The sequence below is a fragment of the Microchirus variegatus genome (assembly GCF_963457635.1).
Source record: "Microchirus variegatus genome assembly, chromosome: 5".
Lineage (NCBI taxonomy): Eukaryota > Metazoa > Chordata > Actinopteri > Pleuronectiformes > Soleidae > Microchirus > Microchirus variegatus.
Window position 1 is genome coordinate 17,631,069 of NC_139806.1, and position 24,249 is coordinate 17,655,317.

The following is a 24,249-nucleotide window of genomic DNA, read 5'->3' on the forward strand; positions in this document are numbered from 1 at the left end:
GATAACTGCGTTTTACTGAACTGAAAAAATCAAAGTATTTCTTCTGCTTGGTGTCATTTCTCCAGGATTATATTTTGTTGGTTCCTGATAACAATTACACCCCAGAGCTCCTGAAAGAGAAGCCGCTGGATAACTCTGCAGATTTCATACAGCGATGTAGAGGAGAAGGATTCTATATTGAGTAGGTATCCACTATATTAATAAAACAAGATGCACATGAACCACTACTTTATTGTTTTATTGTATGTCATCTCTGATGTACAGCACTTTGTTTCGGCTGCTGTTGTTTTTAAAGTGCTTTAGAAATAAAGTTGGATTGGATTGGATAATGAACACTGTACTAGTGTAGTCATATATTGTACAGTGAACCTTTTTGTAAATTGTGCCCTCTAGCTGTAGTAATGTAGTATAAAACCACATTTGCATTTGAAGCAAGTACTTGTCTTTCTCCTCAGCCGGAGAACGTCTTCCCAGTTCTGCAGGGACTCTGCCCGCTCGCTTGCAGCTGCCTATAATGATGGAGCTCTGGACTGTAACTGCGATAAGTCCGGCTCAACGGGGTCCACGTGTGATCCCATTGGAGGACAGTGTCCCTGCAGGCAGCATATCATTGGCCGACAGTGCACCAAGTGTTCCACTGGATACTATGGCTTCCCTCACTGCAGACGTGAGTAAACATTTACTGTTGATTTGAGGTACGAGGACACGACACAACCTTATAAAACATTACAATTGAAAATATGCTACACCTGCTATAAACTATAATTGATAATAAATGACTTTACCTTTTTAACTTCCAGTCAAAGTGAAATTTTGTGTCTAAAACAATCAAAAAAACGTTTTCTCTACTGCAGCGTGTGAGTGCGGTCGGCGGCTGTGTGACGAGGTGACGGGACGCTGTATCTGCCCTCCTCAGACAGTCAGACCGGCCTGCGAAGTCTGCAAGATTCAGACGTTCAATTACCATCCGTTGCTGGGCTGCGATGACTGCGAGTGTTCTCCGAATGGTATCAAAGTCAACGCAGGGCCAGAGTGTGAACGCATCACTGGACAGTGCAAGTAAGAGGAAGAACTTTAAAACATTCGAATGTGCTCTCAATAATAAGAATAAGCTTTTACTGTTGTCTTGCATAAATCGGATGTATGTTGTAATGCATAAAATCGGACAAGGACAAGTTTAAAAAGTACATCAAAAAGTGCATGAATTATATCATAATAGAACTAGCGTTATTCAGTCATACCTGTCCTCTGTACAACACAAAGTGCGTAAAAAACTACACAGTATTAGTTGTAACTATTTTAAATAAAAGAAATTTGTTCGTCATCTCAGGTGCAACTCAAAGTGCATGAAATCAAAAAGGTTCTCAATATTAGCATTTAGGAGGACCCATTCAGAACCCTGTGCAGTACGGGTAGCGTTTGTTTCTTTTTGAAATAAGGTCAACATAATGTCATGTACGACCCTCAAACATTTCAAAGTGCCTTTAATAGAATACAAAAGAACTATCAATGCTATCAAGCATCATCAGACTACTGATGATGTATATATATACATATATATATATATATGTATATATATATGTATATACATATACATATATATATATATATATATATATATACATACATACATATACATATACATATACATATACATATACATGTATATATATATATATATATATATATAAACATACATACATATATATATATATATATATATGTATGTATAATTCTTAAATTACATGAGTTTGATATAGACTTCAAATGTGATTTGAAAAAAGTGGGTGATATTCATACATTTTTTTTAAAATACCTCTAGATTCTTCTTAATATTATCGCACAGTTTCTCTAATGCATTCAGGGTTTCTTTCTCCTGCACTTCTTTCTTAGTGATGAAAAAACCTGGAGTTGTGACAGAAGAAGCTTCAGTCTTAAAGTGAAACTTGATGCCAAACCACTCAAAAGTGATTAATGGGGGGGGATTTGTTCACATCCAGTCATGTTGAAGTACATATTCAGTCTTTTCTCTACTGTAGATCTCAGTGTTGGCTCCTCCACTCATTTAATGTTTCAGTTATAAAAGAAAGATTGGAATGCATGAACAAGCACCAACAACTCAGCAGTAATGCATGCATTTTATTGTATTTAAAAAAAATATATACTACATTCACTGCAGTCATTGTCTCTCTAATTTGCTTCCAATTGAATCCAAAAGTTTACAAATAAATGATGTGCTTTTTCTAAAGTTGCAAGCCAAGGATTGCTGGCCGTAAGTGTGACCGATGTGCTGCAGGCTACTATCGCTTTCCTGACTGCATACCTTGTAACTGTAATCAAGGTGGTGTCACACCTGATGTGTGCCACCCAGACACAGGGAGGTGTCTTTGCAAGGTGAGTCCATTTAATCTGACTTCCCCCCTGCACTCATTTCTCTCCCTTTCCATTTCCTTGCTCTGACCTCCTCCTCCTCCTCTGTTGTGGGTGCCATGTTTGTAGAGACATGTAGCTGGTGTCAGGTGTGATACCTGTCGGGATGGTTCCTTCTATTTTGACCTTTCCAACCGTCATGGCTGCACCAGCTGCTTCTGCTTCGGAGCCACTGACCGGTGTCAGAGCTCCAGCAAACGCAGGGGGAAGGTGTGTGTGTGTTTCTTCCATGTGTTTTCTTGCCCCTGCATGTCTGTGAATGCCTTTGCAAATGTTGTTCCTACAAAAACCTTCTGGCAACTATGTGGTGAAATGAAGTGTGTTGAAGGTGTTAAATGAAGGCTACACACAGTGGTGTTGTCCAGGAAAAGGACCTACAGTGGCATGGTTGATCATGTTGATCATTGGTCTGAAGGGAGCATTTCTCAGTGAACACTACTTCAAAATGTTGTCTCAAATACTTGGAATTGTACAGTATAGTTCTCACTCAGGATGCATTTGTCACAATTTAAACCCTCCCTGTTATTAGTTTGTTGAAATGCGAGGCTGGCGTTTGGAAAGACCCGACCAAGACCAGGTTCCCTCTGTGCTGAACACAGCCAGTAACACGGTGGTGGCAGACATTCAGGAGCTTCCTTCGACAGTTCAAACTCTACACTGGGTGGCTCCACAGACCTACCTGGGAGACAGAGTGAGTCACTGCAGTGAAGGTTTATTCATGTTCAAATAAAGAAATATATTGTGTATTAGCAATAGATTTGAGTTTATATTGAAAACCAATCCAAAGGTAAAACCCATGTATTTCCATCCCTGGTTTATTAGAGGTACTTTTTTTAAAAACAGAGGCCCCTTCTCTACAGACTTTGAAAGACATTTTACATGGAAAAGTATGGCCACAAAAACATCATGGTGATGATATTGTGATTTCAGCTTTAAAATGCCACCTCCTCTGGCCGTCATACCATCAACACCGTACCACCTTTACTTTTGAATTAACAACATGGTGTTCCTTTATTATTATGGAGTATTATTGTCTACAGAAATATGTTGCTGCCTGAAGATCACGATTAAACAAAGTCATTTAAAGAGGTTTGAAATAAAAAGCACCTATGGGGCTTTTTAAAGCTCTTAAGAGTGGTGGCACAGCTGGAAGGACTCCAGTGGGGATGTATTTAGACATTCTGATGCTTCAATTATGTACATTTATTTTTTTGTAAACCATTGAAAGTCTTATGGTAGAAGGCAAAAATATTTTTTTGTTTTCTTTAAGAAAATACTTTATTTGGGTTTTTTTTTGTTTTCAGAGCATTATTCAAGCTTCAACCTATTCAACTACGTTGATGTATTCTCAGTTAAATGATTAATCTAACAGTGATAAAGATGTTAGTTTTATGTTGCTATCACAACTGATATGAATAATGGCCTCAATGATCACCTACTGGTTGAGCAACAGACCTAGATATTTCCTTAAACCTGTCTCTTTGTTTATCCAATCATTAGAAAAACCGTCAAATACTCTCTATTTCTCTCTTAGGTCACATCGTATGGTGGTTTCCTGACTTACCAGACCAAATCCTTTGGGATTCCTAGTGAGGGCATGACTCTGATGGATAGAAGACCTGATGTCATGCTGACAGTGTGTTGAGTCACTCATTTCCTCAGTATTTGAATTGTGTTTATTCAGTGACAGTGGCTCGGGTTATTTATCAATGTGATCATTTCTCCCTAGGGTCAGAACATGACCCTGATCCACATGGCAGCACAAGTCCCACTTCCAGACAGGCTGTATCAGGGCAGAGTCCATTTGGTGGAGGTAAACACAACAGTTCCTCTACCTGACTGATGATCCACATGCTTTAAACTGGAGTTTATCATAGTAACTGAAATGTATGACTTACAACAAAGTGTACTCTGTGTTGTGTTTCATTAAATTTGTGAACCCTACAGATTTCACTGCAGTTGTCAAACCAAATAAACATTTTGTGGCCTGCAGGGAAATTGGCGCCATGCTCTGACCAACAGACCCGTGTCTAGAGAGGAGCTCATGATGGTGCTTGCTGGTCTGGTGGGTCTGAGGATCCGAGGACTTTACTTCACTCAGAGCCAGCGGCTAAGTCTGGGGGAGGTGGGCTTGGAGGAGGCAACTAACACTGGGACTGGGAGTCCTGGAAACACTGTAGAGTATTGTTCCTGCCCCCCTCAGTACACTGGAGATTCCTGTGAGGTGAGAAATTGAAGCATCTCTCGATATTGCTGTTCTTAAAGGTTTAGTGTAACATTTACAAGGGTTTTACTACCCATACGTATCTTTATATACTGTAAGTATATAAGTACTTACAAGTAAAATTGGTTTAGTAGCTTTAAAATATGCCTTTCATATGTAGTCAAAGCAGTGGCCTTGGTTTACAATGGCCGCTACAGCACCCTGAACCAGCCAGAGCATGCATTTTGTATCTTCAATCGGAAACTTGCTACATAAATGAGGAACATCATCATCCTTTTTGGTATGTGAAGGCCACCGTAGTTCTCTGACGCACTTCAGAAAAGGATTGCCCCAATATCATGGGCTCAACCACCTTTTTGAAACATACTCAGAAATATAATTCATACTTACAAGCCTGTGGGAGAAACATCTAAAATGAAGTAGAAATATGCGACTATCAAGTCTTTAAAAAAGAGTGATGACAAGCGGGGCGGATCACAGAGCTGAGTGAGATACTGGTCCTCATCCTCATATTTTTAGGGTGTTCTGACACGCCTGAGCAGAGTACCACACCCTATTTGAAAAAAAAAACCAAAAAAAAACAGTTCATCAGCTGAGGATCCTTGGGTGGAATGTACTGGAAAATACCAGCCGATGAGCTGTGCCGCTAAACTGTGTAGCCCCAGGCCGGGATATGATGCACAATCACGCAGACATAATATGAGTGATTAAACAGCTGTAATCATTGGGATGGCTATGGCTTACAGAGACACAGTCCAAAACAACCACGATGTAGTTGCTAAGGAAAAGGCTTTAGCTGAGTTTTTGTTTTTGATTCACGCACAGAACCATAATGAAACGGAAAATGGATTAACTACTCCATCAGAGAGAGTTTTGTTAGTGGGGAGAAACCATTAAAACCAACCAAAAACAAACAAAGACCTTTATACATTTTCTTTTTTTTTTAAGAGTGCCAGTGTAATTGCAGTGAGCCATTGTGTGTGAGGGGGAGTTTTTTAGGAAGTTGGTTTTATGTGCCCAGAGGTGCTATGACAAGTGCCTCACCTTCATGCTCAGGGTGTGGCATTTGGCAACGCAGTGTTGCTCATTAAACTGAACGTGTTCCCGAGTGTGTGTGTGTGTGTCTGTAACTATAGCCGACACACCCAGGTTCTGTCTGTTGTGTGTTTGAGGAGCGTGATTCAGGTGTGAGTTTGTCTGTGTCGTCTGCAGCCGTCTCACTTTCCTATCGGTCACATATGCTTCCTGCTTACCTGAACCCTAACCTCAACCTAATCATGATTCACATCTTAGCCCTAACATTAACCAGCCGCTCAGAAATGAGGTTCTGCCTCAGTGGGATCAGGTCTGGGTCTCCATGAGGACTACTGGTCCTGACTAGGTCAGTGTTTATGCCAGAAAAGGTCCTAAAGCAGCAACAAATACACACACAGAATATCAGATCATAAAAATCTGACTTGCTGATTTCCTTCTCTCGATACACATTTCCTTACGTTGCGTGTATTACTGCACACATACTTTGCTGTCTTGATGTTTCTTAAGCAATATGGAGGAGAGAAAGCCAGAGGGAGCATGTAAACACTTGCATGTGTGTGCTTGTATGCCTGCATACACTCATAGTGATCTGTAGGTCTGACTCAGGTACGACATGGGGCGTGTCTTCTCTCTTTGGGAGCGTGTGTGTGAATATGTGTGTTTAAGAGACTGAGGCAGAGCACAGTGGAGCGTTATTTCACACAGACTAAATGCTAGGAATGTCAGATACGTGCATGGACAGACACTGGCGTCTGAGGGTTCTGCTCCAAACCCTGATATGTTGGACTTTGATTGGACTTTGCCTCGCTGGCCACCGGCCGTACACGAGAGGAGAGCGAACGCGACACACCAGGCACAATAACAGATGGGGTCAGAGGATAGAATATCCACCACTAAATGACCAAGAATCGCAAGGAGTGCATGACAGAGGACAGAGAACGCTGTATCCCTCTGTCAACGACAGTGCTGCCAGTTCTCAGATTCAGGTAAAAACCTGCAGAGATCTCATTTTGAGTTTTTGTTTTTTGTGCTCCAGCTTCAAGTTACAGTTCTCAGTGTTTCTGGCGTGGATCGGCGTTGACTTGAAGATTGTTATCGCTGAGGACTTTGACTCTTCTGTTAATTGTTAATGACAATGAGTCCAGGTCAAGTTCTTTGCTGCGTGCTCTCGTAGTCTTGAGGAACCCAAGCAGAGGTGTATTCCCTTTGCTAAACTGGTTTTATATTGTACAGAACATTTTTCAGGGTTACGTGATATGACAATATTCAGTGATTTATGAAATGTGTGTATTTACTACAATATTGTATCTCAGTGAACAGGGAGGTTTTGTTTTACCATCATAGAATTTTAGGATTTTTTGCATAATGACATTAAAAATATCTATATGTCATTAGATATTTTAAGTATTCAATTAATTAGATTAAAACCAGATCTGATTACTGTATTATATGTATTACATATTCCTCAACTGCATAATCAGGAACTTTATTACAGTCTATTATCAATATATAAAATATATTACATATATTACAGTATTGCTTACTCCATAATATCATTTTCCTAACTAAATCATAAACAAAAATAAGATAAAGTGGTATACCAGGGTTAATAAGCAATCATACCGCTTAAAAACTGTGTATTCATTACATTTTTTTTTTTTTTCAGAAATGTGCTCCTGGTTTCTACAGAGATGGAAGTGGGCCTTACCTGGGCCGATGTGTGCCCTGCGAGTGCAATGGTCTGGCCGATGAGTGTGAAGAGGGGACTGGACGGTGCCTAGTAAGTATTATACCAACCCCCCTTTCAAGGAAGTTTGGGGCACTTTCTTAACAAAAAAATGAAAAATAAAATAAAAGCTCAAATTTGTAATGGTTCAAGTGATTCAGCGAATAACACATTTTTAGTTGTTATTGCAGTTTGAGAAACTGTCCCAGCATTTTTGCGGAAGTGGCTGTTGTACTTAAACCCTTATTAATCACTCCAGGTTCACAAATGACACCCACACATTCCGAGAAGCTTAGCTGACAGCAGTGTGAGTTTGTACCTTCAGGGGTCATCTGTGGACACGACTGTGTGTCAACTTCATCACATCAGATCCATTATTTAACATGGCTTCCTGGCTTCCTGTTATAGGGCCCCTCTTGCTCGTTATTTGCCTTGTTGGAAGGACGAGCCTTTACAAATTTCTAAATCTCAGTCATCTCTGATGCATTACTGTTATGCAAGACGCTCAAGATGGGGCCTGTGTGTGTGCAGCGCATGCATGGATCCACGCCCTTGCAGCTCAAAGCCAAGTGGACACAAGCGACTGAAAGCACTCTCTCTGGAGAATCCATCAGACACAATGTTTGTTATCATGTGACATGGAAGAAGTATTTTTTTCTTTGGCTTCTTCGCGTCCTTGATTTAGTCATGGTTTGCAAGTGGTGTAATGAATACATTACATTCTTTTCAGAACTGTCAGTTCAACACAGCTGGGGACCGATGTGAACACTGCAAAGAAGGTTACTATGGAGACTCTACTCGGAGGACATGCAAAGTGTGTCCGTGCCCGTTCAGCGTGCCCGCAAACAGGTTGGTGGGAAACAAAAGGCAGACAGACTCCTTAACAGATGTGCAATAATTAAAACATAGTCTCACCGTCACTCTACAGTTTTGCAGTAGGATGCAGAGACGTGTTTGGAGACATCCAGTGTATATGTAGACCAGGATACACTGGAGATAAATGTGAGAGGTATGTTTGGAACCATCAGTTCTTCAGTGTTGAAATTGTATTTAATTTAATATAAACAAGGTCCGTTTCTATTTCTCCTCTTATTTTGTCTAAATTCTTTTCGTAGATGTGCATCTGGTTACTATGGTGATCCACTGGCACCAGGAGGAAGTTGTAAAACCTGTAATTGCAAGGGGAACTGTGATTCCCAAACTGGAGGTCAGCCATTTTCAAAAATCATGCATTAATTCACTATTTGATTCATTTTACATATTTCAAATTTAAATGCATTTTATTTCTGCAGTTTGCAAGAACACCCTGGAGCCAGGAGACACCAACACAGATGAGCACTGCAAAGGTAAATAAAAGGGAAAAACAAATCCCGACTCAATGACATGCAGTCTACTGTAAATATACAAATTTAACTGTCATTTGTGTTTCAGAGTGCGACAGCTGTGCGCAGACATTACTGCATGATCTGGAGAAGTTGGATGACGAGCTGGGAAGGATCAAAGCTCTGCTGGACAATGCCACTACCAGTGTTTCGTCTCAGGACAGACTGAAGAAGCTGGAGAAGGCCATTTTAGACACCAAGGTAATGTATCTTCATTGACCCTGAAACTCTGCTCACTATCTCTGAAGGTCACAGAAAAGGGGTGATTACTCACTCCTCGCTTTCCTAAGTGTGCCAGGGAATGACGATAGACTTTACAAACCCCCAAAAAGTGATTAAACAATACAAATATACTTATCAAATATAATTTCTGCATAGGAACCCCCCTACATTTTATCCACTAGACCTCAAAGACACTCAAGAAACTCATCCACCCTCTCAAATCATAATTTTAAATATATGGTTATGAGCAATTGGTTTTTATATTCAAACTTCCTCAGAAAGGAGGTTCTCTCTCACTAGGACCAGGTCTTGCTCTCCATGAGGACGACTGGTCCCGACAAGGTCAGAAAACGTCCTAAAGAGGTAACAAATACAAGTAGGGTCACAGAGAGACACTCATCGTGGCACAGGATGGGTGTGCTTGTTCAAACATTCGCAATCCCTACTGATAAGCAATCTCTGTGAATCTTGGCCCACAGCCCGTGTTTTTGTACACAACGTCACCACTGGATGCCAGTGTTTGTCAGTGGGACGGATCATGTTATATTTACTTTATACGAAAGGGCATTCTTTGTTCATTTATGACGTACAAAAAAATAATTCTCACTGTGGCATCCTTTTCAGACCAAAACACCTTATATACAATTCTGCTGTTGTATTTTCACAGACTCTTGTCAGCAAATTCGGCTCTGCCATTAACACCCAACGACCCAGGGTGAAGCACCTGGAGGTGGACACCAGCAGTCTCGCGGATGACGTCAGCGCCCTTGAAGAAAAGGTAGATTTCTGGAGCCAATACCCAGCAGTTTATTAATGTGCCATTCAAAAATAAGTGGGATTTAACATGTATAAATATGTATTCTATGCGTGCATTTTTATTTAGGCAGATAAAAGGGCTGCTGAAGCTGACAAAGCAGTGGCAGAAGTTGCAAAAACACACATGAGGGCCAAGGATCTGGACGCAGAAATTAGAAAATTGCTCAAGAAAATCCAAGGTAACGGAAAACAGAACTTGTAAAAATGTGTTTGCTGTGTATAGCAGTAAAATGTAATGGTGTGAATATTTGGGTGGCTCACGATTCTATTCTATTCTGATTCTTAGGGTCACGATTCGATTCAAAATCCATTCTCGATTCAAACGATTCCCAATTCAAAAAAGTATACAATGCATAGTGTGTTACGGCAAATTATGGCATCAAAACAATACAGTTTGTATAAGATAATGTGATAATGTGATCACACGAAGGCAAACTTAAGAAAAAAGTTAATATTTATTAATTCAAAACAAATAAAAACTTACTTGCTGTACAAAAAATAACTTGCATAAATAAAAGCTTAGACTAGCTGCCTTTTTCTCCCAGAAGTTACAAAAATAACACAAACTGGTGTTTTGTGTGGTTTTTCAAAATAGAAACTTAAAAAAATAAATGATTTTTGAAGTTTATGAATCGATTCAGAATCGTGGATGATCAGAATCGCGATTATGTGAATCGATTTTTTTCCCCCAGTGTGGACTAATCCTTTGTATATTTGTGTGTGTGAAGATCTGCTTAACCAACTGAATGAGGCAGGCACCGGCGACGATAAGATGCCCAATGAAAACCTGGCTAAACTGTTAGAAGAGGCTCAGCGTATGGTGAAGGAGATCGAGAAGAGGAACTTCACCCCTCAGAAGACAGCGGCTGAGAAGGAAATGAATGAAGCCGAGAAATGTATGAGATTTTGTCTCAATTAGATCCAATAAGAATACTGAGGTTATTCTGTAAGGTTTATTTAATCCATTCTGTTTCACTCTACTCTATTCTCCAGTGCTTGACCACATCAAGGCTAATGTAACTAAGCAAAGTGAGCAGAATGAGGCTGTTGCAGATAAACTGAGGGGCCTTTTGAAAGATTACGAGGGCAAGCTGAAAGACCTGGACAAGGCTCTGAAGGAGGCAAACGACTTGGTTAAGAAAGCCAATGCTGAGAATGGACTCAGTGCTCAGGCAATGGAAGAGCTGCAGGTAACTCACAACGCAAGTGGTTATGAGGTCTATCGTGCAAGTGACAATGAAGACGTGTCGTACTTTGTTTCTATACCGTCACAAAGTTGTAATTCAATGTATGCCCTTCCCCCAGAAACGTATTGAAAACTTGAAAAAGGAGAGGAAGACGGTTGAGGACCAAATGGACATGGCAGAGGATGAGCTCCAGAAAACGGAGGATTTGGTGAAATCGCTCACTGACAGTAAAACGGTAATTATCACCTGCACGTTCTTTTTTGACAGATCGTGTCTCCTCGGAATTATACAATTTAATTACAAAATGTTTTATTGCTTCAAAACACAAGGACGCTGTGTCTCTGCTTACACACAGCACATGCTCAGGTCCTAACACGCCATCCACTGAGATAACGATCGGTGTTCTTGCTTATTCTGCGATGAGGTTAGATATGTGGAATTTGCTTGCACTCATTCCTATCCTTCTCGACCTTAGGAGTACGAACAATTGGCAGCACAGCTGGATGGTGCCAAGACTGATTTAACCAAGAAGGTGAACGACATTTCCAAAGCAGCAGCCAAGGAGGATGTTGTGAAGGCTGCAGAGGATCATGCAAATGCCCTTAAAAAGCTGGCAAAGGAACTTGAGGAGTAGGTTATGCTTTATCCTGAGATTTCCTTTTTCGTGCATTTCATTAACCATGCTGTGTTTTCCATGTATCTTTGGTTCATGTTCTGTCTTTGTTATACTTTATAATAGTTCAGTGAAAAATACAAGTGGGCGCTCCGAGGTGCGTGATGCCAAAGATGCTATTGGTGCTTACAAGAACATCACAGATGCCATTAATGCTGCCAAGAAAGCAGCTGACGAGGCCAAGAATGCAGCGGATAATGCCTTCAATGTAAGGGTTCCTTTCCTTTTGGCATTGTAATCTATTTATTAAGCATTCGATACAATACTGAATACTATTCTATGACAGTGATTCACTTCAAACACTGTGCTTTCTCGTAATTTAGAATGTGAAAAACCAGAAACTCACAGACAGAGCGAGAAACCTCAAAGAGACTGGTGATGAACTCCTGAACAATGCACAGGAGGCAAAAGAAAACCTCCAAGGTACTCCTCTCTCCTTTTAAATTGTTCTCCAATAATTATTTTCTTCTCTTTTTCAAAATTCACATCCTTGTTTTTCTGTACCAGACGCGGCTGTCGACCTCGCTGACCTGAAGACGCGCCTGAAGAATGCCGACAAGAAGAAGAAAGCTCTTGAGAAAGACCTGCTCAATGCACAGAACCAATTAAATGACAACAAGAAAGGTAGAGCAAAATAAAGGATTAGCATGCAACCTCAAATGTGTATGTTCAGTTCATTTATAATTCCTCTTCATTGCCCTAATTTCTCCTTTTTATCCCAATCAGATGATATTAGTAATATGATTGATGAGGCCAAAAGGAAGGCAGCTGCAGCCAACGATACGACCAGCGACACTATGAACAAACTGAATGCCATCAAAAAGGAAATTGACAATATTCGTGTCACTCCTGTGGACTCCAACCTCGGCAATATTTTGGACAGTGTGGACAAGAAAGGTGAGAATTTGAATACAATGACAGTGGAATATGTGTCTTCGATTACCATTTAGGGTACAGAATAAGCATTTTAACATGTAAAAAGTGAACTTACGACTGTGTACCTTTATCATTGCTTACAGTGAAGGACTTACTGAAGGAAATCCCGTCTCTGAATGATAAGATCGCAGAGGTGGAGAACCTGACCTCAAACCTCTCACCCATTAGCAACATATCTGAGAACATCAAGAAGATCAAAGACCTAATTGAACAAGCCAGGGATGCAGCCAACAGGGTAAGGTCCCACATTCACCCCCATTATGCTGTTCCAAGCCAAAAATGAACAGACAGATAAACCTTTGTGATCTCTCTGTGGGGGGGGTCTAATTCCTTCTGTGCATGTATCGTCCCATCAGATTACAGTCCCAATGATGTTCAGCGGCAATGGCCACGTGGAACTGCGTCCACCGAAGAATCTGGACGATTTAAAGGCCTACACAGCGCTGTCACTGTCACTGCATAGACCTGAAGGCAGAGGAGACGGAGGAGGCAGAGGAGATGGAAGACGCAGGCGCAGGCAGAGGGAAAGTGAAGACTTCTTTGTGTTGTACCTTGGCAACAAAGATGTAAGTGAATCTACATATATTAAAAAAAAAAAAAAAAAAAAATGGCCATAAATAATTTGTACACAAGACCTGACCAAATGATTCTGTAGTCTACAAAGAACTACATGGGTTTGGTTCTGAGGGACAACACGCTGCATGGGGTGTACAAGCTCAATGGAGTCGAGTATGACATGAAAACGGGTTACATCTCCAAGTCTCCATCTGAGCCGGCCAAGTTTGACAAAGTGGATCTGAAGAGGTAAACTGACGCCAACAGTCTTAGGCTGTTGTCAGTGTCACTCATGTATGTGCACATTTATTTCTACTGTCCACTGGGTCTCACTATATTACAGTGTGTGAGGCTTGTGGACAAATGACATCATAACAATATGGCTCATTTTACAATTACCATCTTGCGATATATAGAATTTACCAGGACGCGGAGATGATCCTCACCAAAGATATCACCTCAACCAAGGCCACTGTGCCAATTCGGACCGGCAAAAAAGGAGAGGAGAGCCAGAACCTGTTTGACCTCAGCCCCAGTGATGTCGTTTTCTATGTTGGAGGTTACCCAGACACCTTCACTGTAAGCATCCATTAAATAATACATTCTGTATACTTTGCCATTGCCGTTTTATTTCACAAGTTACATTCTCTCTCGCTTCTCCTCAGCCACCACCTTCTCTGAACTTTCCCAAGTACAAAGGCTGCATTGAGTTCTTCTCCGTTAACGACAAGGTTGTCAGTCTCTACAATTTCCAAAAGATACAAAATATTGTGAAGGCCGATGCATGTAAGAGGTATGTACTTTTTTATAAATAGAAGATACAGTATGTGCAAGTAATACCGTGTTAACTTGACTCTTAAGTTGTATTCTTTCACCAGCCACAGTTTTTTTGTGTGGCTGCAATATCAATCGTGGCTCAAGCACTGTGCTTCCACCTGGAATAAAATGTGCTACGAAAGCTATTAATCGACTTGCATGGCTCAAATTCTACAAGTTCCTGTGCCATTCTATAACTTATAGGATTGCCTTCTAGAAAAAGACGTTTTCAGTCACACATATATTTTGTTTATCTGAGATAATAACTTTAACATTTCTTTCCCATGCCTCGTTGGTAGCATCGGTACTGCCGGATTAAGGGTTTACACTTGGCTTTAGTTCTTATCACCCTGATTATTTATTAGATTTAGATAAATTCAGTCCAGTTCTTTCTGGCTTTTACCCTTTAATACCTGAACAAAGCACCAGCAATATGAACAGGTATTTATGTACACTACTGTTCAAAAGTTTGGGGTCACTTTTTTTCAATGAATATAGCATTAAATGAATCATAAATACACTCTATACATTGTTAATGTGGTAAACGACTATTCTAGCTGCAAACATCTGGTTTTTAATGGAATATCTACATAGGTGTTTAGAGGCCCATTTCCAGTGTTCTAATGGCACATTGTGTTTGCTAATCACGTTAGAAGGCTATTGGATTATTAGAAAACCCTTGAAAACCCTTGTGCAATTATGTTAGCACAGCTGAAAACAGTTTTGCTGGTTCTTGGACGAAAGCAAAGTTTAAAGGGCAAAATTATTATTTTTTAAATAAAATAATTTTGTCAATGTCTTGAATATTTCTATTCATCTTGCAAATCTTTTGATGAATAGAAGTGTTTCCACTTTTAATGGAAAACACCAAAAAATTGTTTAGGTGAGCCCAAACTTTTGAACGGTAGTGTACATAGAGTAGCAGAGGGGCCTTGGAGACCACAAAAATAAAACAAATGATTATAGGTTCTTCGTTTTTCTGTGAAGGAAAATGTTCACACAGATACTCCAACTTTAAACGTTAAAAACCAGACTTAAAAGATGTTTTCTAATGATCTCCAACCTGTCCTAGGTATGTGGCACCAATGGATTCTGACTACTTTCAAGGCACTGGATTTGGCAAAGTGGTTATAGAGAAGGCACCTAATGTCCTCCTCATAAGTATGTCCGTCTACGCTCGTTCAGAAAATGGTCTACTCTTATACATAGGAAGTGAGGTAAATGATTGCTCATATGGTGTATGAATACTATGCTGTTGTAAAATTATAGCTACTTTCTGCAAGAATTTCCTAATCCTGTTTTTTTTATCCCACACAGAACAAATACTTCACAATTACAATAGAGAAGGGCGTTATTCAAATTAATAGTAATTTGATCGAAACACCAGTGAAGAGCAGCTTGAAAACATTCCCGGTGAGATGCTTTTTTACCTTTTTTTTTTTTTTTTGAACTCTCAGAGGTTCATGAATAAAGAATCTAATTTTCAACATGTTCCTCTTTCTTGTCTCTCCAGCATAGCGACTGGGTCAATTTCCTCATCATTATCACAAACAGCGGACAGTTTTCAGTCCGCATTGGCACTGTGGTCGTGGCCACAGCCAAGGCTAAGTTCACCAATGATGAATTTAAAGAATTTTACATTGGCGGTGCCCCACAAGACGTGAGAGAAAGGTATGCGGTTATCCGCTTTACCTTGGACTCATTATGGTAGTCAACATTTTCCCCGCTGTGATGACAATAACTGTATTTTCTGTTGTCTCTTTCCAGGCACAACATCACCACGCAACCATTCAAAGGATGTTTGAAGAACCTGCTGCTAAATAAAGACTTTAAACCCATTGATGAGCAAGTGGGTGTCAGCAAAGGCTGTCCCAAGGATTCCCTGGTAGGACATTAAAAACCCTTAGAGTTCCCAACCCACGTCCATAATCAGTGCCCAAACCACAGTTATGTCTCTACTGGCCTGACACATTCTCGTCTCATGTTCTTCTTAAGGTTTCTCGTAAAGCAGAGTTCAGCATGGGCAGCTCCCTGTCAGCTGACCTCACCGGCTTTAGCCTGGCTGATGCCGTTACGATCTCCCTGGGATTCAAGAGCACAGAGAATCAAGGTCTCCTTTTACAGGACAAAAAGCAGGTTAGTCCTTAGTCCTTTTATTTCTCAACTTATAGGTGCATTATGTAATAAATCTGAAGCAACTGGCCATAAAACCCTCCTAATATGTCACAGAGACTCAGGAATAATGTTCATATAATAAACTGAACTCACCAACAACACCAGTACAGCCAAAATATTTGCATTCAAAAAATATTTTGCAGACTGCAAATCATGTTTATGTTTTGAAATCATGTTTTGGCATGTGGCGCCACCTACCGCCGTCTATCAATCATTGCAGTCAGTAGAGTCTCAGCTGCCGAGCAACCACGGGTTGCCAGTTATGTCAGTAAACGAAACCTAAAAGACCTCGGTATTTTGAATTTGAAATTAGTAACCGTTTTTGGCCACATTCTTACATATGGCTCCTTTAAATTTTGATCACCTCCTCCTCCTACACTGTCCAATGTTGCTTTTTGTATTTTATCATGATATTTTCTATAAAGCACCTTGAATTGAATTGCCTTGCAGTTGAAATTTGCTTTTTGTCCCACTCCTCCCAGGCTAATTTGATTAATATTGCACTGGAGAATGGACATGTGGTCCTCAATTTGAACAACAAGATATGGAAATCTAACAAACAATACCACGATGGCCAGTGGCATTATTTAACTGCAACCAGAAAAGCAGGAAGGTATGAAGGCAGCAATGGTTTTACATTTAAAAATAGAAATGACAAAATTATTTAGCTGTGGCTAAAGCTTATGTTTCTTTTCAAACAGGACTCATTTGGTTATTGATGATGATGATAAGGGTCAGGAGCAGAGTGAAGCTACACCTGTGCCAGACACTGCTGGCACCTTGTTCCTGGGAAATAGCCACTTCAAAGGCTGCATTTCCAACCTCTACACAAGACGGTAATCTTTGAGACGCTCTGCATTACTTTGAAATAGATTATAATCCACCGTTATTCTCAGTCATTGTTGTCGTTTTTTTTCCCTTTTGCAGGCCGGATAATCTGTTCAAGGCTGAGGATTTAGGCACCTTCAAGGCTACTGGAGACGTCCTGTTAGATGTTTGTACTCCTGCGAGTCCCCCTCAACTGATGATCGACCGCTTTTCTAAGAAGGTGAGGCTTTGTCTTACATGACGACATGTACTGTAATACATCTAGTGATCCGTTTATTTCATTTGTTGTTTTGTAAATAAGTGAATGACTTGTCAGAATATCAAACTGAGTATTATTGTTGTTAATTACTTTGACGTGCCATTTTATTACAAGCTATAACTGTCAACATTAACGTGTACATAATGTTCACGATGACTTGATGATGGTTGATTCTACTCACTTGCAGTAAGTGATAACCAGCTTATTTATTTTCCCATCTATGCAGTGTTTGTGTGACGTTGTTTACATTATATTTTGCTGCCTTATTTCCAGAGATGAAGAAGAAGGAGCCCTAAGACCGACCGATGCTGACAAGAATCATAATTTTGAACATGAACAATTTGCACCATAATGTTCTTCGACTGTCTCGGACGCTCATTCATTCATTCATTCATTCATTCTCAATGTACTTTAATAAAAAAAACAAAAAACTTGCATGAATGTTCCAGTAATCAACAAGAATGACATAATGCATTGTATCCTTGTCTTTGCTATTTAAAATTCTAATTACTACAAACAAAACCTTGTGAATAACAATCTATGAAATCATGTCATGTCTCTTCTCTTTCTTCCATGTAACTGAGACATTTTCTCTAACAGTCATCCACAAACACATTCCCTCTCTAACGTACTGTCAGACCTAATGCATGCAAATGAAAACCAAAACAATATTGTCAACTTGTCAAATCTGCATCTGGGTTTCTCAGCTTGTCGTTATAGATATATGACTAAAGGCTTAATTTGCTATTCTACGTAAGAGGAGCACAGGTGGATTTAAAACGTGTGTTCAAACTTTTTCATCATAATTAAATATTGGGTCAGATGAGACAGATCAAGAGATATCGAGCTATTCAAGTAAACTAGTTTCTACTTCTTTTTCACAGTCAAACCAAAATAATTACATAGCGAGTTGGAAAGGGATCCATGCATTAGGATTCAAAATACTGATTATATATATACACATGTCAGAATTGAATTTAATGAAATGATCATATTTCAAAGCTAATTCAGGTTTTTACAGTGGAATGTGGGATGCAAATATCAATCTCACCATGACGTATGTTCTCAGAGGCATGATTACTGTTTTTCTCCAAATCACTCAATCACTGAACACCTTGCATGTCATCATCATCATCATCATCACCATCATCTTCCTCTTCAGAACTCTGATATTTGATTGTGAGACCTTGAATCACTCACAGTCTATTCTCCAATCAACCTCTGCCTGACAACTTCAATGACGAATGTTCATGTCCGGCACAAGTTCACACTTGACTAAACATGAAAGTCAGATTTCTTATGTGAAGCAGCGTTCATCACGCTGCGTGAATGCTGCTGTGAACTTCGCCTTCTCTCCACCATTATAACTAACTGTTGACAGTTTATAAAAATGGGAGTGTGCAGATATGAAGCACACAGAGAAAAACTATTTTCTAAGCAAGCACAGGCACAAACTCCCAGTTGTGTTGCAATTCAACCGATCTCTGTTTAAACACGTTATATTTGGGATTATTATTATTGTACCAAACTATTAACACTAGTTTTGAATAATTCAAATGTACATATATGTATTTACCAAACCAACTGTTCAATATATAATTACTGCTTTGCAGTGAACCAAAACAATCATGGTGCAGTGGATGAGTTTTCATGTAGAGACATCTAGGTTTGCAGAGCAGCGGAAGTAAAGTCCTGTATTGGTCAGTTGATAAAAAGCAACAATTTTAAGCAAAATCTGTTTCAAATATCACTTTCAAGGTCTTGACTTCTAAAGTGAAAATATTTGGATTTTAGTCTGCCGACTAGGTAAAAAAAAAAAAGGCAATTTAGAATATTGCAATGGTGAATTTTCCTCATTTTCTTCCAATTAGTAGAAACAAACAAGTGAGATTAATAGAACACAACAATAATCATTAGCCCTAAATTCATGGTGCATCACATTTGTTATTCAAAATCTATGTTGTCATTGACAGAATGGTACCATCACAAAGCTGTGACCTTGTGAAGGTGTGTGTGTGTGTGTGTACCAACTTTGCACATTGTTGTCCATGTGTGTGTGTGTGCTGTTATAGGACGGTGTGATGCAGGCCACAAACGAAAGTGTATCAGCGTGTGCTCTGCCAGCCTTGGTTCAGCATGCTTATCGCATCGGAGGCCCTGTCAGCAGCCTGAGCTACAATCTTCCACTACAGATCCTGCTGCCCAGGTCAGAAACCAGCCCACACACACACACACAACAAAACAATATATCTCGAATACAAATTCTAGCCTTAAACTTAACCAGTTCCTCAGAAATTAGCTTCTGCCTTCACTGTTTATGGCATAAAATGTCATAAAGTTATACAAATATACAAAAAATGATCCTTCTCTTCATCCTCCACAGACCTCACTTCTCTCTGGACGTAAAGACACGGTCTCCTGAAGGTCTGCTGTTCTTTGCTGCTACCAAAGGAGGGCGCTCTCACCTTGCTCTATACATGTCCAAGGGCAGGATCAGACTGTCCACAGGCAAACAGAATGAGATCTTCAACCGGGAGAAGTACAATGATGGAAAGTGGCATTCGGTCAGTGGACTCCTATGTCTCGACACAAATTTATTTCCATAACTAACAGGATGAAATCCACATAATGGAGTCAATTGTGTAATGTTTACATTCACACGTGTGCATAGGTCATATTCAGTTTGGAGAAGAAGAAATTCAGATTGGTTGTGGATGGGATCAGAGCTCAGGATGGTCAGCTGACACATAATGAGTGGACATCCCTGCAGCAGTTCATGTCCCCGGTGTTTCTGGGCAGTGTCCCAGAATCCCTTTATAAGCAGCTAAAGGTAAAAACAAAACAAAACACATATACTGGGCAAAATCTCTATGCATTAATCAGTTTATGGATTACTACACATAATTTGTTTTCCCAGTCAAAGGCCCTTCCAAAACAAAGTGTGTCTGGCTGCATCCGCAACTTTAAAATGAACGGAGCGCTGATGTCCAGTCCAGCCACAAATCTTGGTGCTGGCCCCTGCTTTGATGGACAGACACAGAGAGGGGCTTATTTCTCAGGGAATGGAGCTCATGTTATTATCAGTAAGTTATCACTCTCATTTTTATTTTTTCTATTTATCATTTCAAACAGTGTTGCTGCAAAATAATGTAGATTTATTTTAACGGTCCAGTGTGAAGCATTTAGAACAGTTTTATCGGCAGAAACTGAATATAAGATGTGTGTGTGTGTGTGAGAGTATAATTGTTTTAAAATGAGAATCACTTGGTATTCATATGTACTTTAGGCAAAGGCCTTGCTTTCCAGAGACTTGCACAAATCCGAATGAGATTCTTTTGTTGGTATGTGAAGGCCACCCTGACCTGCTTGGGAAAGGGAAGGGTGAGCTGAGGAGTAGGGGTGGGTCAAAATATTGATTTGGTGATAAACCGTCGTCCTTCCTTGTGCTATAAGATAATTGATACGGCCGGGCAAATATCCATCCATCTTTTACCGCTTTATCCTCCACCGGAGGGTTGCGGGGGGTGCTGTGCCTATCTCAGCTGACATAGGGCGATAGGTGGGGTACACCCTGGACAGATTGCAATTCCATCACAGGGACACAGATCAAGACAAACAACCGTCCACAGTCACTCTCACACCTGTCCAATTTGCTTAATCCCTAAATCTGCATGTTGGGAGGAAACACAAGGAGAACATGCAAACTCCATGCAGAAAGTCCCTAGCAGTTACTGGCTGGTACTTTCAGCGATGCCCCATCCATGTTGTTCTTTATGAATAATAGAGAAATCCTGCAATTTTAACTTTTTAACAGTTAGACAGCTATCATGTTTATTGATCAACGATTGTCAAAGCAAGATATTGATTATCACAGAATCGTTGCAATATTATTGGTATCTTGGATCGTGAGGTACCCTATGATTCCCAACCTGACTGAGGAGGGAACCATTCGATATCACTTATTCTTACACACTGGAAGTGATTAAGAAATTAACTACTTCAACATTATTGCTGACATTGATGCCGACGCAGTCTAAATTGTACCTGCAATTTTGCCAAGAATGACAACTTTGATGTTTCCTGTTTTAAAGATGACTCCTTTGTCATGGGCTCCACCTTTGAACTGCTGTTCAATATTCGCCCGAGGAGTCCAAGTGGACTCTTGCTACACGTTGGTGACACCAGCGGGATGCAATATGGACCCACAGTGGGCCGCTACCTCAGCATCTACATGCTCAAAGGAGAGGTGAGACTTGGCCACCATAGTGGTGGATTTTCTTTGTCTGAAATCGAAAATTTGAGTTTGCTTTTTGGAAAAAACAATGTTTTTACAATACCCAGAGACAACGCTGTGACTGTTAATACTGTTTTCTCCACCTTTTAAGGGATAGTTCAGATTGACTGCTGCTGTTTTTGTGAACCATGCGGCCTATAGTTGCCATTTGGCAACTATATATATATTTTCCTTCTGTCCCTGTTGGCAGACATGTTATCAGTGACATGCTCAACAAACTCAGTGTTGACAATGTCTTAAGATATCTTACAATCACACTTTAAATAACACTGAAATATCCCTTTAATGTAACCAGGGCTGCAATGACTATTTTATTAAACTTTTTAATAATTTACGTCCTTATATTTGGGACTCTGGAGACCCTATCAGTCGGCAAAGTGTGAAAAAAGATGGCTCGCTCATGTTTTTGTGTTCCTCCTCAGTCTAAGTACAGGAGATAAAGCACGCGATGTTGACTTCCGCGCTCATTGGGACGTCACAATGCGCTAAATTCCTGGAATTGTAAAACACGCGAGAGTGCTGGCAAGGGCAACGGTATCTGAAAACTGGACGTCCACTAAAAGTCCTTTTCTTGGCTCCACAGTGCAGCACAGAGTTCTACACAAACTTCCAGCCTCAGAGGATTTATCTGTCTAGTGGATACATATGACAGCAATGTGCCTGCTAGAGCCTGCAAATTATCACTTTTCCAAATGCTAACTGCTGTTAGCTCCCAGTAGCCTCTGTGGCTGATGTCATTTACTGTCAGTTACGTTTTACTTTTTTTTAAGGTGGACCTTTAAGGTGGACATAAAGAGATACTACTAAACTGGTTCTGGTTTCATTGCTCCATTTGACAAAGAAATAATCAGAAATGCAGAAATTTGCGTTTGTGGACAAAACAGGACAGCTGAGAACTTAATTTCAAAGTTTGGGGAAACTCTAATCAACATTTATTTTTTTTACATCTTCTGACATTTTATGGACCAAACATTCAATGAGTCGAGAAAATGGACAGATTAATCAATTATGAAAATAATCATGAGTTGCAGCCCTGAATGTGACAGCAAAAGCTCCTCAGTGTAACCTAGACTGAAAATGTCTCTTTACTGTATGACTATATGCTCTCGTTTTCAGTTGGTGGCTCAAGTGAACAACGGAAATGGGAACTTCATGGTGTCTGTGAAGCCAAAAGCTTCTTTATGTGATGGCATGTTTCATAAAATATCAGGTAAAATGCAGACATGTCATTTGATAAAATACACAAACTGTTAGGATGCTTTTTTAAAGTCATGCCCACATGTCTTCTAGTTATCAAGAGGAAAAATGTTGTGCAACTACACGTCGACACGGTAGACAATTACAAGATTGGGCCACCATTCTCCTCTGTGCCTTCGACCAAAGACACCCTGTATGTGGGTGGCATTCCTGGTGAGTGTTAATCTCACATTACTGTTTCCCCACCTCTCGTTATCAGTATTCAGAGCATCAGAATCACTCACCGGTTCCTTTCCCGCTGCAGATATGTCACTGCATCCGACACTGCCGGTCACATCGTCCTACGTTGGTTGCATCCAAGACATGAGGATCAATGATGAATTTGTGTCTTTCGAGAAGCTGTCATCTGCTTTCGGTCCAGTCAACCTCAAAGAATGTCCAGGTTGAAACACGAGCGTCTCGCTGAATTACCATTACATGAACCTTGGGACCACATCGACCACCAGCAGCCATGTGCAATCCTGTTAACAAGACAGAGAATGTGTTTGTATGTAAGAGTGTATATATTTTACGACAAGTGTGTTTCAGTGTGAGGGTTGTGTCCGTGTAAGTCAGTGAATGTGAGTGTGTGTGTGTGTGTGTGTGTAATACAGAGCTATATGAGCAGCAGCGTTCAGTTTTATAATAACTACTGCTCTGTTAAACATTTCTGTATTTATTTTTTGATACGATTGTCACATGACAACACTGAAAAATGCAATCAAGCAAGTTATGTAAAATGACAGGTTATTTAACTTAATTTTGATGGAGCTTTATTTAACCGAGTGCTATCAACTGAAGTATAAATGTTTGTCAAGCATTTTATTTCCCACGATAATCACTTGATGCATACTTTCATTTCACCTGTTTAGTTTTACAGCCTGGTGTGTTGGTCCATCAATTCTCTGTTGACAATCAAACACTTCAGAATATGATTATTATGGTTGGTTGGAACTGCAGTGTGAGCAACCCAGCACTTTAAAAACAACAAAACAAATGATACGTTGTGTGATGGTGCTTTTTAAATGAATACCATTTTGTGTTCTTCTCTCTTTTATAATACATTTTCCTAGTAGAGTCCCACATTTAAATATTGGTTTAATAGAAATGCTGTTTTTACACAGGCCTTGGCCTCACATGGTTTGTATCATATTGTATTACTGTTGCTTGGGATTCATTTTCCATTTTGCATTCCTTTTGCATGCATGCTGATGTTCTTGAAAACAGCAAGTACTGAATTATTTAGGAGAATTGTCTCTTCTTTAATTTACAATTCACTTAGACAATTCAATCATTTATCCCAAAACATGTTTTGATGTATGTAAATTCTCCAGTGCAAGTGTTTACCTACCTGCTTTGTACATTTGCACCAAAATATGTAATATGAGAAAAACATATGCCTGAGGTTTGGACATATTGTACATGCATTCCTGTGTTGTGACCACTGATTTTTGT

The 24,249-nt window shown here is 40.0% G+C and overlaps 1 protein-coding gene across 1 annotated transcript in view; it reads left to right on the top strand.

Moving 5' to 3' along the window:
- Positions 1-23,202, top strand: part of LOC310927291 (laminin subunit alpha-3-like) — a gene marked incomplete at both ends in the record, with an annotated part of 63,586 nt that extends 40,384 nt beyond the window's left edge. The window contains 46 exons of the mRNA XM_083889585.1: positions 66-181; positions 456-667; positions 855-1,059; positions 2,250-2,394; positions 2,500-2,640; positions 2,960-3,121; positions 3,965-4,066; positions 4,160-4,243; positions 4,424-4,654; positions 7,356-7,469; positions 8,146-8,264; positions 8,344-8,424; positions 8,531-8,622; positions 8,708-8,761; positions 8,847-8,998; positions 9,687-9,797; positions 9,903-10,014; positions 10,564-10,731; positions 10,829-11,025; positions 11,141-11,257; positions 11,498-11,652; positions 11,762-11,903; positions 12,019-12,118; positions 12,203-12,319; positions 12,422-12,592; positions 12,715-12,866; positions 12,988-13,197; positions 13,287-13,435; positions 13,603-13,765; positions 13,852-13,979; positions 15,075-15,219; positions 15,320-15,415; positions 15,516-15,673; positions 15,770-15,887; positions 15,998-16,138; positions 16,660-16,790; positions 16,879-17,013; positions 17,105-17,225; positions 19,337-19,470; positions 19,648-19,828; positions 19,936-20,094; positions 20,182-20,347; positions 21,356-21,510; positions 22,675-22,768; positions 22,849-22,968; positions 23,060-23,202. Of these exons, the coding sequence (XP_083745711.1) occupies positions 66-181; positions 456-667; positions 855-1,059; positions 2,250-2,394; positions 2,500-2,640; positions 2,960-3,121; positions 3,965-4,066; positions 4,160-4,243; positions 4,424-4,654; positions 7,356-7,469; positions 8,146-8,264; positions 8,344-8,424; positions 8,531-8,622; positions 8,708-8,761; positions 8,847-8,998; positions 9,687-9,797; positions 9,903-10,014; positions 10,564-10,731; positions 10,829-11,025; positions 11,141-11,257; positions 11,498-11,652; positions 11,762-11,903; positions 12,019-12,118; positions 12,203-12,319; positions 12,422-12,592; positions 12,715-12,866; positions 12,988-13,197; positions 13,287-13,435; positions 13,603-13,765; positions 13,852-13,979; positions 15,075-15,219; positions 15,320-15,415; positions 15,516-15,673; positions 15,770-15,887; positions 15,998-16,138; positions 16,660-16,790; positions 16,879-17,013; positions 17,105-17,225; positions 19,337-19,470; positions 19,648-19,828; positions 19,936-20,094; positions 20,182-20,347; positions 21,356-21,510; positions 22,675-22,768; positions 22,849-22,968; positions 23,060-23,202 (6,399 nt within the window). The remainder of the gene's footprint in view (positions 1-65; positions 182-455; positions 668-854; positions 1,060-2,249; positions 2,395-2,499; positions 2,641-2,959; positions 3,122-3,964; positions 4,067-4,159; positions 4,244-4,423; positions 4,655-7,355; positions 7,470-8,145; positions 8,265-8,343; positions 8,425-8,530; positions 8,623-8,707; positions 8,762-8,846; positions 8,999-9,686; positions 9,798-9,902; positions 10,015-10,563; positions 10,732-10,828; positions 11,026-11,140; positions 11,258-11,497; positions 11,653-11,761; positions 11,904-12,018; positions 12,119-12,202; positions 12,320-12,421; positions 12,593-12,714; positions 12,867-12,987; positions 13,198-13,286; positions 13,436-13,602; positions 13,766-13,851; positions 13,980-15,074; positions 15,220-15,319; positions 15,416-15,515; positions 15,674-15,769; positions 15,888-15,997; positions 16,139-16,659; positions 16,791-16,878; positions 17,014-17,104; positions 17,226-19,336; positions 19,471-19,647; positions 19,829-19,935; positions 20,095-20,181; positions 20,348-21,355; positions 21,511-22,674; positions 22,769-22,848; positions 22,969-23,059) is intronic.
- Positions 23,203-24,249: the final 1,047 nt, after the last annotated feature.